The 14,119-nt window shown below is 40.7% G+C and overlaps 2 protein-coding genes across 2 annotated transcripts; one reads left to right on the top strand and one right to left on the bottom strand.

Annotated features, from left to right (window-relative positions):
• Positions 1-2,184: 2,184 nt before the first annotated feature.
• On the bottom strand, positions 2,185-10,282 carry LOC104943906 (neuronal acetylcholine receptor subunit alpha-2-like). Its single transcript, XM_010769374.1, has 8 exons — positions 10,216-10,282; positions 7,529-7,680; positions 7,387-7,431; positions 6,722-6,831; positions 5,667-5,886; positions 4,335-4,828; positions 2,945-3,308; positions 2,185-2,716 (listed from the first exon to the last, which is right to left on the bottom strand). The coding sequence occupies exons 1-8, from the start codon at positions 10,280-10,282 to the stop codon at positions 2,591-2,593; spliced, it is 1,578 nt and encodes a 525-aa protein (XP_010767676.1). The 3' UTR covers positions 2,185-2,590.
• Positions 10,283-10,883: 601 nt separating this feature from the next.
• On the top strand, positions 10,884-14,012 carry LOC104943905 (alsin-like; the record flags this gene model as incomplete). Its single annotated transcript, XM_010769373.1, has 5 exons — positions 10,884-11,095; positions 11,465-11,512; positions 12,181-12,326; positions 12,637-13,532; positions 13,642-14,012. Coding segments are annotated over exons 2-5 (1,427 nt in total), but the record flags the coding sequence as incomplete, so codon positions are not given.
• Positions 14,013-14,119: the final 107 nt, after the last annotated feature.

Genomic DNA, 14,119 nt, shown 5'->3' with positions numbered 1-14,119 from the left:
AAACAGACCGTCCACCACTCATCAGAGTAAACATGCTCTGGGTTGCCTTCTCTGCAACCCACCTCCAAACATGTCCCAGCTGTTGCCTTATTGCAACATTCGTCAGAGTGACACAGTCCTAACTAATCTCCACAAGGAACCAACACTGTCACTTTTGATCCCATGCCCCCTCCCACAGGCTCACCATCCACAGGTGACACAATCAACTCAAACCACATTTCTACATAAAAAAATCCGACTCAACCATAAACAGGTTAACCACCACTCATAATAACTCATAATCATTTTACAAATTAACAAACGCACACTAAATAATAAATGTCATGGTTCCTTTTGACGGAAGAGAACAGGAAATGTTTTGGTGTGTGTGTGGTGTGTGTGTGTGTGTGTCGGCTGTCAGTGAGTCACTCTGTGACCCGCTCCGTCACAGGGGCCAAAAAGGTCATTTAAGTTCAAGATAAACCATTTAGAGCCAGAGTTTGTGACTTTCAGGTCTACTACCAGTATACATAATAAGCCATCGGGATGGTTATATATACAAAGACACTTGTAAAGACTTTGCATGTATTTATATATTTCCAGTAAACTGAAGACTGTTGTATATAACGCTCTATAGGAAGAGATTACAATGTTACAAAAGAGAAAGAAGTTGATAACCAAGGACTGAGTCTAATGTGTTGACGTCACACAATGCTTTCCTTTAATTTCTGGGTAAATCAAAACGAGCAGCCTCACCCTGTGCTGTGAAATCAGGATTTATTTATTTTCAGAGAAACTGACTCATCTCAGTGACGGAAGTGGAACCATCAGAGCAGAAGATAAATTACTCTTAGTGGGACAGTAAAAATGAAGATGATTGGGGAAGTGTGTGGTTAGTGAAAATGTAATAATTTTTCTGGTCAGTATAACTTTCTAGAAACTCCCCGATTAAATCTTCTGCAAATGAAAACAAAACTAATTTGAAGAAGAAATTGCTTTCATTACCGAGTAAATGTTATGACTTTCATCCTCTGGTGCTGTTACACAATCCTGTTGCTTTCATTAACATTTATTTCTAATAAACCCTTTTTTTTATGAACAAACAACAGTTATGGCTCGTATATTCTTTTCTAATTCTTTTTTTATTACTATTACTATTTGTATTCATTTGAATGCTTTCGAGGATTGTATATTTAAATATATATAAGAATATATTTCAGCATCTCAAGCCTTTATGTCCTCATTGAAAGACACTAAACACAAAAATATGACCCAAATGTGTGTTAATTTTTAAATCACACCTTTTTATATAACATTGTGTTTGTTTGGTCATCTTAAATTCACTGCTAACCATTTAGTTCTGTCATATTTTGAATAGTTCCTATTTTATTTAACAATAACGGTTTCTAATAAACTGTAAAAAGTAATGTACGCCTTTGAGGCAATTCATTAATTTGAATGGAGGTTACTTTTATGAAAAGTGATAATTAAGAATAATAATAATTCTTGGATGACAGCGACATTCATTCAGTGTAATTGTCAGGGTCTTAATAGTTTTAACTCTAATTAGATAATGTGTTCTTATTTACTCTGAAGCTTAATACATTTCATAATTTAGATTTTTGGTATAGAAATTAGTCAGTTACTTTCATATATTTTCAGTTTTCTACACGTCTTTTATCAGTTTTTAAATGTTTTCTTCAGTGAATAAAATATATATTTAGCTGAAATAAAAAAAAACAGTGTTAAAAAATGACACAGAGGATGTTTTAATCTACTTCAACAAAACAAACAAAGAAGAATCCTAAAAAAGATAGCAGCTCTAAATTAGGCCCCGTCCACACGGAAACGAAACGGGTGTTATCCGCTATAGTTCTTTATCATATGGAAACGGAGCCCTCAAACGATAACGCATCCCAAAGTGGGAAGGTCTGGTAACGTAACGCTTGCGGCACCGTGTGTACGCCCTAAACGATCATAGCCCCGCCTCCCCCCACCTCTCCTGCTCATCGCCGCGTCATTGCTGATGCGTTTCGCCAACAATAACAACAATGGCGGATCACAGGGTTGCGTTCGTGCTCCAGACGCTACTGACCATGCTACAGATGTTAGTGCTAAATCTACAGCTCCTCTACCACAACCATCAGCAACAAGTGAACATGGAGAACTACATGAACTACATGTTGCTAAATCCACCGCGGAGAATAAACAGAAGGGCAACCATGGCAACCATGCTCGGGGGTCTTCTTCGCTGCTTTTGGTGTATTTTGTGTCGGAAGTACAGCGTCACTTACAGGCTACAATGTACTACAGCGGGTCGAGCATTCTCGTGTGGACGGACACGTTTCTTGATCCGATTCCGTGTGGACGGAAGACTTTTTTGATATTGACTTCGGTTTGTTTTCGTCTCCGTGTGGAAGGGTTAAATAGGGGTATTTGTAGTAGAGTTTAATCAATTTGCAACACATTTATCAAGCAAAACTATATCATTTCAAAATAAAGGAATAAGGAAACATCTTCTCTTTTATTATAGGACCCTTTTTTTCTTTTCGTAAAGACATGCCACTCGTACGCCACCTTGTAAGAATAGTTAATTATTTTTGTGTTTGAATTAAAACATCCCAGAGAGCCAGGGAGGCAGGAAGAGCCCGACGGTCCCCAGCAGACAGACCATAATGAACATCCAGAGGAAGATCCGATCCACCACCATGGCAACGTACTTCCATTCCTCCTTCACCTGCAGGGAGAGGAGACGGGAAAACAAATCACTTCCTGTCAACACTAACAAACATACAATCAGATTCTTATCTTAATGTACTGAAAGAACAATCTCTCAAACGTATTGACACCTTCTGTTTTACCGGTGTCCTTAAAACAAATCAGTGCTTGTCTCTCAATGTTGTTAATCTTCCAGAAGGGCCCAATGCTTCATGACAAAGAAATAGAAAAGTTTTTCAGCCCTCACAGAGAAGTCTGCGTCCTCGGCTCTGAGATGCTCCGCGATGTAGGTAACCCCCCCCAGGGCCGACACCACCGCAGGAGTCAGGAGAGAGGCAGACGGGGTCGAACCATCACCCACAGGAGGGGTGTCCCAGTCCCGCCTGAGGGAGGGGTGTCTCTGTGGGAGGAAGAGGTAACCCAGAGATGGAGGAGAAATCTGCAAATTATTCGCGTGGAGGTCACAGAAGTGAATCGCCTCTCCCATATCCAAAGAGTGGAGCTGCTGGCCGCCGTGGCAACCGCTGCCAACGTTCTGGTAACCATGGATATCAATGTCAGACTCCAAGGTGGATACGCAGTGGGTGGGGCCTGTCATCAGGTGACGCCGCCTGAAAGAAAAGTACGTTTAAGTACAAAAAACAGCATTTTTTACTTCAAAAGTGATGCTTTGGCTGATTAAAATACTGTAAAAGTGGCACAGTTATTACTTTAAGCTGCTGTAATCAATCGTTTGAGTTATTTCAACAACTTTTCACCATCACAGTTTGTTTCTGCTGCTCTCTAGTGGCCAGTTAATGCAGGTTAAACCAGGAACGAGGTTAAATAATGTGGCAAAACCACTTCACTACTGTCTGTATGATTTGTCAAGCTTTTACCATGTAATGAGCAAAAGTCTATTCTACAGAATACATACATTTATTCATACCAAACGTACACAAATAAACAGTTTTTATAATTTCTTAATCCTCAGTGACTTTAAAAACAACACGTTCAAGCCAGTCCAACAAATATAAATGTTTAATCCTTTAATATATGTAACAGCCAGCTACATACATTAAATTGTTCCACTTTTATGTCTCCCAAACGTTCACATTTCAAAATGAAATACCTCCTTAAACTGGTATTGCGTGAGATTTTTTAATGAATCATACAATAAAGGTGCCATTTCATATCTAGCTTCTTTTGTAGACAGAAATGATGTTTTAAGAACTTCAAAATTCTATTCTGACGTGAACTAGTATTTTCTGTCCATTACTACTTGCAAACAATTCCCACAATGCAACCTGTTAATCATTCATTTTATAGGGTTTTATATTGTTGCATCTATTCACTTGTGTCTTATTTTTCTGAGAGAATTATTTATTTGATTGTATTATATTTTTATTATCATAAATTTTACCTCATTATGTCTCTTAACCTTTTAAAATGTTATATTTTGACGCATGTATCTGTAAAGGTTTTAACATCTGATCAGAGGGGAATTTGTCGCCATTTTGTAAAGCACTTAGTGCTGCACATGATGTATGAAAAGTGCTATATAAATAAAGCGTTATTATTCTTCTACAGTGAATGATTTGAACCTGCATCTATGAACGTTTTACCAAACAAAATGGCCGCCGTCTGATCTCTCTCACCTGGCAGGCCTTGGTGGTCGCTTCATGCACAACCAGCCAGGCACCGCCGACAGGAAGAGCCTCTTCACCCAGCGCGGCATGGTGTGCGTGGCCGAGGAGCGGTGTTGCACGTTGAGCACGAACACGGTGATGACGATGGACAGCGTGACGAAGATCATGGTGAAGAGCAGGTACTCGCCGATGAGCGGGATGACCAGCGAGGTGGAGGGGATGATCTCGGTGATGAGCAGCAGGAAGACGGTGAGCGACAGCAGCACGGAGATGCACAGCGTGATCTTCTCGCCACAGTCGGACGGCAGGTAGAAGACTAGCACCGTGAGGCAGGAGATCAGCAGGCAGGGGATGATGAGGTTGACGGTGTAGAAGAGCGGCAGGCGGCGGATGATGAAGTAGTACGTGATGTCGGGGTAGATCTCGTGGCAGCAGTCGTATTTCTTGGTGTTGTAGGTACCCACGGCGTTGACTATCGCCCACTCTCCGCTCTCCCAGTAATCCTAGAATTATATTATGTCTTTTATGTCACCTATTATAAAATCCACTTTTTCATGTCTTTACATCAACATGTGTCCCCTCCCCTCTGTGTAGAGAGATACAATGATCTGTTTGGTATTTGGAGCCAAACACTTCAGAGACATGTTTTGTATATATCTGAGACCTATAATATATTGAGGAAAAACAGTATAATAGGGGACCTTTAAGTGCTAAAGTTAACATGGAAATCAGTCATTTGCATAAAAGCTTTTGTGAGCAGTTAAGATTTAAAAGCTATTACAATACATTTTGGGAGAAACATTAATGTTTGTACCAGCTTTCCTCCAATTTTTACTGTGATATTTACAAAGAAATGTCAAAGGTGAAGCTTACTGTATGGTGGCGCTAAAAGTCCGTACAGTTCATCTTATAGGAACCTCGAAAATATCGTTATCAAATTTCACTGCAATACATTCATATCAAATTACGTCATAATAGACCAAAGGGTTGTTTTTGAGTTGGGGAGGAATGGAAATGTGAAACTAAAAAGCTATAAGCAAAGTTATAAGTTAGCATGTAGCTAAAAACTTACATTTAAGCTTTGAAAGTCCCACTATTCAGAAACCTGAGGAACCCCTCCAGGATTAGGCGTTTCCTCTTTTGAAATCTGATTCATGCATTTCGTTTTTTTCATTAGTGCTGCAATCGCAATGCAACAGCAACACACACTATGCAAACTTTGCTGTTCATTAAAAAAGTAGCCTGCAGCCAGTATTTAGCTTCTGCAGATCCACAGATAAGAGGAATCACAGAGCACAGAGGGGCCAGTTGTGGCTAAATAATCAAATGTGAAAAAAACACCTTCAGATCCACGGTGTTCTCGAAGGGCTCCAGGTCGATCTTTGCGCGGTCGTACGTCCAGGAGCCGAACTTCATCTTGCAGCTCTGCTGGTCGAAGGGGAAGAAGGTGACATCGATGGAGCAGGAGGACTTGTAGATGGCCGGGGGCACCCAGCGGACCAGACCGGTGTGAAAGAGATGGGCCTTCGTCATGTGGGTGACTGCAAACTCTCCATCTGCACTGGAAAACAAAATAAAGAAATCTGACACAAATATTGAGGCATTATCGGCCTAAAAAGGAGGTTTTCTAGATGTTTTTTGTTCGAGTTTCAAACTCTAAAGGTGAATTTATAAACCTCAAGCTATTCCACTTTTAATAATTGATCACTGAATGCTAATGCCCTGTATTCATGATGCAAGCTCATTTACACAAATGCTGAAGGAGGAGAACATTTCCGCTCCATCCAGACACATTTAAGGATTAATACTTCCTCTGGGGAAAGGAAACCAGACTGAAACTGTGTGATGCAACATCGCTGCGCAGAGGCAGTCGAATCCTGGTCATTTATTCAACAGGATCATTTGCATGTATTCCGAATTGAAATGCAGAAATGCCGCATAGGTGACCTCGCCTCCTCATACGCTCTTCAGCAGATGAGGACGTTGTTATGGATCAAGCGGGTAATTGATCACTACAGATCATTTCATCTCCACCTACAGACAGTCAAAGTGGAGCCTGTTTAACAGTCCTGAGATGGATTTATGTTTAAGTTTATATCCGAAAAATGATAATTAACAGCTTTTTAGGGGTAGAAAAATACTTAGAAACAAGACTTCCTCGTACTTTAGTGTCCATTTAAAGTTTAGTAACTTTTTACACAAAACTACCTCACCCAAATGTAACTGTCTAAGTACGTGTGTCATTGTCTTTTAACTACTGTACGATTTTCTGAGTTCAGTCTGTCCAGTATATTTCGTTTTTGTGTATTAATGGTTTACTTGTTTTTTATTCTTTTGTATTATCTGAGTTCATAAACAGGGATGATTTGTGGTGTTGAATGTGTGAACTTTTTTACTTGTTGTACAGCACAATATCTGGCACCCAGATGAGCTCAGACGGGACTCTGATGGACGTCACGTTGTCGAAGTCAGACGGATTCCACTGTAGCTTATAGTCAGTCCATTCCTGCCAACAAATACATACATTTTACGACAAAGAAAAACACTTTTAGTGGTATAGATTTCATACTAAAGTAATGAATATCAGTACAAAAGATTGACTCGTTAATCAGCTATCTTGAACTCACATGTGTGTGATCGTTGGTCAGGTGCTTATAGCTTCAACTCAGTGATGGAAAGTACATTTTGAAGTATTTTCTTGACTTATTGTACACTACAATGGAAGCAAATATCGTAGTCTACAGTTATTTGACAACATTAGTTACTTTGCAGGTTCAATGAACTAGGATGGATTAAGAAACTTGGCAGTAAAAAAAATACATTTAATTAAGCTCTATCTTTTACCAGCTCCTGATATATAATAATGAAGACATTAATGCATTAAAATCCAGTGATATAATGTATTTTAATCCAAAACAAGCATTGTTACTTACTTTTAGTTTGGGTACGTATATTGATACTTTTACTTACCGTAAGTAAAAAAAAAGTAATAAGGACATTTACCTGTAACATTATGTGGTATTACTGTTTTTAATAAAATATCTGATCCCTTCTTTCATACCTGTTTCAGCCACACGTTGGTCGTCATCATCTGATTTTTCTCATCCTGTTTTGGAGCCAAACAGTGACACAAAATGTGGAATTGGTGAGGATTCATTCTTTATAATCAAATCAGTTTGTAATCTACAGATATGTGTTCCCACCACGTCGATCAGCTGTGCGATGGAGAGGCCGAACTTCACGATGACCACGTCTGAGACGTTCCGTGCCGGACGCGTCCACTTGCTGTATCGTCCGAACAGACTCCTGAAGAGAGCGTCCTCCGTGTGGAGACGTGTCCAGTCTTCAGCCTGACCTGAGGAGAGAATGTAATCTGTTACAATTACTAGTTACCTGTACACAATGTAATCATTAACCCAAGTATCACAATCTAAAAGTAATGTAACCTGATTACTTTCTGTTACTTTTGGATAACCTCGACAACAGACACAATGCAGAACAGAAAGAGATATCAACAAGATGTTTTTTACTGAAGTGTGTTATGTCAGACAACAGAACAATGTGACCTTAGAAAAGAAGATACCAAGATATTTAAGAGGACCAAATGTCGACGGGTTTCACATAACTGTATTAGGTTAGTTGAAAGCAATAATATGAATAGGTTCAACTTAATATTATTGCTTTCATCTAACCTGATACAGTTATGTGAAATCTGTTGACATACTAATTAAAGTCAATCTTTCAGTCGGTGTACTATATAGACCTACAGAATGGTAGAGCTTACAAAAAGTGTTTTAGTTTAATGTATAAAAAGCAAACATTATTTTTGTTTTAATTAATCAGGTGTGCACCTACTGTCACGATCTGTCTGTGTTTTATTTTGTCATCTCAAGATCTGTCTTAGTTTTCCCATTTCATTTTGAAACATGTTTCTAAATAGTAACAGTAATGTGATTACATCTTTTTTTGTATGTACTGTATCTGTAAGGGAATACAGTTACTTTCTTTGGTATGCTGATTACATAATCCCTTTACATACTGTATAATCCGTTACTCCACAAGCCTGGTGGGACGATATATTCTCCCAGATATAATTGCGATAAACAATATTATTGCCATTAGTGATCTCTGTCTTGTCCACATATTGTACAGTAAAACACGAATTTGAGTATCTAATGTATTTTTACTATTTTTATTTTATACATTTGACAGAGTATTTTAACTCCAACTTGCATTTCTATTCTCCTTCATGCTAATTTTGTTAGTTTTAACTGGTGTTTCTGATTCATCTCGTCACCTTCCTGTCCCCCAAGGTTTAAAGAGTTATTTCCTTTATTCCCCTTCATGCTCAACCAAAGCATTTACAGTTGAACAAATTAGTATCAGTGTCTATTCTCCAGGGAAAAAGCAATTACCGTATCTTTACTGTTCATAAAATGTCCCAGGGTCAAACTGCGATCCACTGCACTTCGATTTAATTTTATGCCACACAGCATATCTCTATCACTAAGAGATAATTGAAGTTAACACTGATCAACACTGAGCCAAGTTTCCCAGCAGCCATCACTCATCAGATTAATAATTTCATGCTTGAAATAAACCTCTCTGAGTCCAAGTGTTCAACCTTTTGTGTCTGTGTTAATTTGATTTGTCATGCAGGTTAAATGAATAAAAAAAATCCTCTTTTCAGCAATCTCTCTGCCTCCTCTCTGGCAGGCGAGATCTGGCATCACCGGAAAGCTATTTAGGATTAGCTTGTGCAAAAAACACAAACTGTGCAAATGTGTGTAATGCCAGTGTTTGTGAATATATTGCCTATTTATACCCGAGAAAATTATGTTTCAGGTGGACGAGAAACATGTTGGATTACAATGCAGGATTTAGACTTTGTCCAAAACGTATCACTGACTCCATATTGTATTTGTTATACCTGTTATATCTAATAACTTATTCAATTCTCCAGCTGTATCAAATTGCTCCTTCACTTGTCTTGATGATAGGTCTGAATGTAGAGGCGTCTTTGATATTATGTACTATAAACATTATTATTTTTGCATTCTGAATGCATGCTTCAAGTTACTGCAGAACATCTGGTTCATTTAAATATTTTTGACTTTGTTGTTTTGGTTTCATGTATAGTGCTTTAATAAAATGATGGACACTACAACAATATTACAATTGTATGTTTTTTGTTACCTTTAGGTTTTAAAACTGCCCATATTATACCGTACAAATACCATGAAGAATTATAACAACATATATTTTGGGAAGTCTATAAAAATCACTCAAAGAATACATGACAGTGAACATTAGACATATTTGACTTGATACACCCTTTTTAGAATAATACTGCAGAAGTATGACGATTAGATTGTTAAAAGTACTTGGAAATGTTAAATATATATATATTCCTGACTGAGTACATTTCATAAACGTGTTTTCATACCACAGGAGGCTATAGCTTGCTATTAACTAGTAGAGCTCCTGAATGTAGCTTTAGATTTGCTTATATAGACTTTTAGTGTTACATTTTAGGTACACATTTTTAACACTTGCTAAAATAAAGATAATTTTAAACTGAATAATTCTTGTTTTTCTAACCAACGAGTTTATCTTATAGCAACATTTCCTGAGTTTCATTTTCTTTTGAGTGCATTAAAATACAAATGACTTTATTTCGAAACACGTCTCTGCCCCTAAATTAAAGAACCTGTGTCCTGATTTCTTGTGTTGTGTTAAAAAATCCTATTTTAGTATAATATTAACACTCAAACGCACCACCCTGCCACATTAACATTAAAACCGTTTTTTTAAATAAGAAAACTAATGCTGATGCATCTCAATTCAAATGTTATAATTTAATCTGCGGACATTAGTCCATCCCACTCACCGGAGATGATGCCGATCCAGAGGAGGAATAGCGCTAAAGTCCGGGTGAAATGTATTTTCAGCTCCATTTGAATCAATATAAATAAACTCCAATTATTTAAAATCAAAGCTCAGTTTGTCCTTAAGGTATTCCGCGTTTGTTCTACCATTGTCCATCTCATGCAGTCCCGGTTCGCGTTTTCATACTGCTGGATTAGACACCCTCCCAGTATACATTATAATTATAGGCTAGCAGTCATCAGCGTGAGATCAAATCACGTTTACTGTTTCTGGGGCTGGGCTACTTCACTGTGGTGGCTTTGAAAAATATTCATAATGGACTAATACGATCAGGTGCATACAGAGAAATTAAATTAACTAATCTAAAACTGAAAAATATAAAAATGACAGGCCTACAACTAAATACATACAATCAAATCAATTTCTAATATACAATATCATTTTTTATTGTTATTTTCCACTAATATAAGTGATTTTAAAAAGGAAATAAACTCATAAAATACACAAAACTTAAGATTCACTGTCATATTGTTAGATTTGTTCCGTGTATAAAAGTTTGTGATTGTGCTGCACGGTTTCCGCCACCAGGTGGGGTCAGCGAGCAACTCCAGCCAGAGAAAGAAAGAAAAAATCCAAGAGTAGATAAATATAGAGAAGTCTCACTCTGCTGCTGTTTTGGTGTACGGCTGTAATAGCTTGAAAGCGAAAGAACGACCCTTGTGAGCGTGATTTTCTGTTTACAGACGATCTTTGGCAGTGTCAACATTACAGAGATGAACAACAAGCAGCGGCGGTTAGCTGCTAAACAACTTAATAACAGACGTGTGTTTTTCTCTCCTGTCCGACCGAGCACATAAAGGAGAGCTGTGTGAAGGCAGCTGGTAAGAAAGAGGACGTTTTATATGAAAAAAATACACCTGTGGTTAGCTAGAGGTTTGGCTAGTTAGCAAAGCTGATTAGCTTATCTTTAGCTAGCAGGATTGACAGTTATCTAGCTAACAACAGCTAGTGACAGATGGTGACACCTGCCACAGGTACCAAAAAATTGATGTTATAATTTGGGAGTAAATGAAGCATGTACAAGTATTTTAAAACACTTGAAAAGGAAACCATTACTGCTTTCATTTGGATTCATTTTCTTGTTGTTTTTTCCTTCAAAAGGAAAGGAAAACTGACTTTGTAATGCACTGACAGCAACGTTAAAGCTAGCATGACGGTTTCCCGCTAATGGTGTGTGTTTTGTTCGACAGCAGCAGCGTCAAAAATGGAGACATAAACCCCCTGATGGAGAGGAAGAGGTATGTCTGTGGCTCTAAGAGAGGATTATTCTGCTCGACACATGTTGTTGCTGGCAGGCTTGGTGTGACCCCCATGTGATGCCGCCTACAGGAGCACACTTCTGCTTTCCCCCACAACACATCAGTTGTTCAGATGCTGCACAGGAGAGGGGACTGAGTTCTGCTTTATGTACTTTCACTCGTGTCTGACCCAATACTGTATTTGCTGTCTGGTTTGCTGAATGAAGGACATTATGTTCTCATGACATTTCTGTTAGCAGCCCTTAGGGGTACCTTTCATACAGTTTCCAAAAGATGAGCAAATAGTTTGGGAGGATCCTCCATCATTTTGGCACCTGATGGTTCATTACAAATCTGGTTGACACGCTATATTTTCAAATGATTGATTCCAACTCTACTTTTCATGGTGTAAAAGTACATGTTATATTGCCTATATTTAGTATGTCTATGCTAGTGCAAAAAGTACATTTTCTGAAGTGCAATAGTTTACTCTTATATTGCAATATTACATTATTTGTACTCTGCGTCTGGGTTTGTTTCTTTGCTTTTGCGGTATTCTGGACTTTTATATGCCCCGCACTGATCAGGAGTACACTACTATTTTTTTTGTATCCTATTCAATGACCATAAAGGCTTTTATTTTATTTTGTTGATGTTGTCTCTCTCAGCTCCGAGGATGACGGTGGTGGAGAGCGAGGCCTGCTCCATACCTGGAAGGGCTACTCCTGCAGTGTCACCCCAGAAAGGCTGCTCCTCCCTGGGCCGGTCCTTCAGGTCGCCCTGGGAACACGGCATGGCGTTCTGTTGGTTGAAGGTAACGTTTTTTAGAGTAGTTGCATTGACATGTCTTTCAAATGTTTTTGGCTCTATTAGTTAAGATAAATCCTTATTCTTTGGACTGGTATTTAAATGAACTTTTTTCAAATTGCAAACAAAGTCGTATACACGTTTGTCTAATTTGTCTAAATATTAACAACAGTGTTATACAAATTAATATAATATAGGATCCAGGACGATGTTCATGACATAACAGCTTCCTCTAAATATCTGCTTTCTAAAACGTTTCATAAGAAAACCTCCTTTATCATCTTTTGATTTTATTGTTGTTGTTGCTCCAAATTCAGGAGGGCAGGTGTACAGTTTTGGGGAGTTACCATGGAAGCAGAGTCAGGTGTCGGAGCCGTCGAAGCCCACCCTGGAGGGGGCGCTCAGCGGGCAGCGGGTGGTCAGCGTCGCAGCCGGAAGCTTCCACAGCGGGGCGGTGACGGAGGACGGGGGGGTCCACATGTGGGGGGACAACAGCTCGGGACAGTGCGGCCTTTCGGGCCTCAGCAGCGTCCCCAACCCGACTCCGGTCGCTTTGCTGGACTCCGACAACGCCCCCCCGCTGACGGTCCCAGTACTGGAGCTGGCCTGCGGCGGGGGACACACCCTGGCTCTGTCGGCGCAGCGGGAGGTGTGGGCCTGGGGCAGCGGCTCTCAGCTGGGCCTCAACGTCTCCGTCTTCCCCGTCTGGAAACCCCAGAAGGTGGAGCACTTTGCGGGGAGGTGTGTGTTACAGGTGGCCTGCGGGGCCTCACACAGCCTGGCTCTGGTGCGCTGCCTGGGCCCCCAGGACCTCCACCGGCCCCCCGTGGACAAATGCAGACAGTGTCACCAGCTGCTGTACACCATGACGGACAAGGAGGACCACGTCATCATCTCTGACGGGCACTACTGCCCCCTCGGGGTGGAGCTGAAGGAGGACGAGGCCCCTGCTCTTACACAAGGGCTCAAAACAGAGCCCTCCCTCCCCTCACACACCTCCCCCTCCCCTGACCCCTTCTCTGACCCCGCTCAGGACTCAGAGAAAGGACAGGAGTCAGTGCTCGCAAATGAAGGACCCCCAGCCTCAGGCTCTGACTCCTCGGCTGAATCTAAAGAAGGAAGTGTTTCGGGGGTCAAGAGTTCACCGTATCCAGATGAGCAGGCCGTCAAAGAATACCTGAAGAAGCTGACGGAGGCCGAGCCGGTCACCAAGGTAACAGCTGGAGGAGAGTTAGACTGTAGGGAAAAAAGAACATCAATAATAGCTTAATCAATAATTGTGAATTTCTTATATTACCATTTGCTCTGTGTCTGTCTTCCAGCCATCAGCAGGGGCTCTGACCTCCTCCAGCTCCGCCCTCAACAGCCTGGTGGCCTCCTGCGCCTCCGCAGTGGGGGAGCGGGTCGCCTCCACCTACGAGGCCCTGTCGCTAAAGAAGATGATGACCTACCTCCCCTCAGGAGTGGCGAGGGCCGGCGTCCCCGCAGGGATAACGGGGGTCTTGGTGGGCGACACCACCGCGGAGCGCGTCCGCCTCGAAGACTCCACCCAGGCCAAGAAGAGCTCCAGCACCGGGGACATCCGCGAGGAGGAGGCGGAGGGTCTGCGGCGCCGCCTCTCTCTGCCGGGACTCCTCTCTCAGGGTAGATACGCTGTTCACGTCTTATCCAACTCCTATACCCTGCTGCGTAAGTACTGTGTGTGTGTGTGTGTGTGTGTGTGTGTGTGTGTGTGTGTGTGTGTGTGTGTGTGTGTGTGTGTGTGTGTGTGTGTGTGTGTGTGTGTGTGTGTGTGTGTGT

Source organism: Notothenia coriiceps, unplaced genomic scaffold, assembly GCF_000735185.1.
Source record: "Notothenia coriiceps isolate Sejong01 unplaced genomic scaffold, NC01 NC01_scaffold00007138, whole genome shotgun sequence".
NCBI classification, from domain to species: Eukaryota; Metazoa; Chordata; class Actinopteri; order Perciformes; family Nototheniidae; genus Notothenia; species Notothenia coriiceps.
Note: the sequence above shows the minus strand (reverse complement) of the source record. Positions and strands in the feature narration are given on the sequence as shown.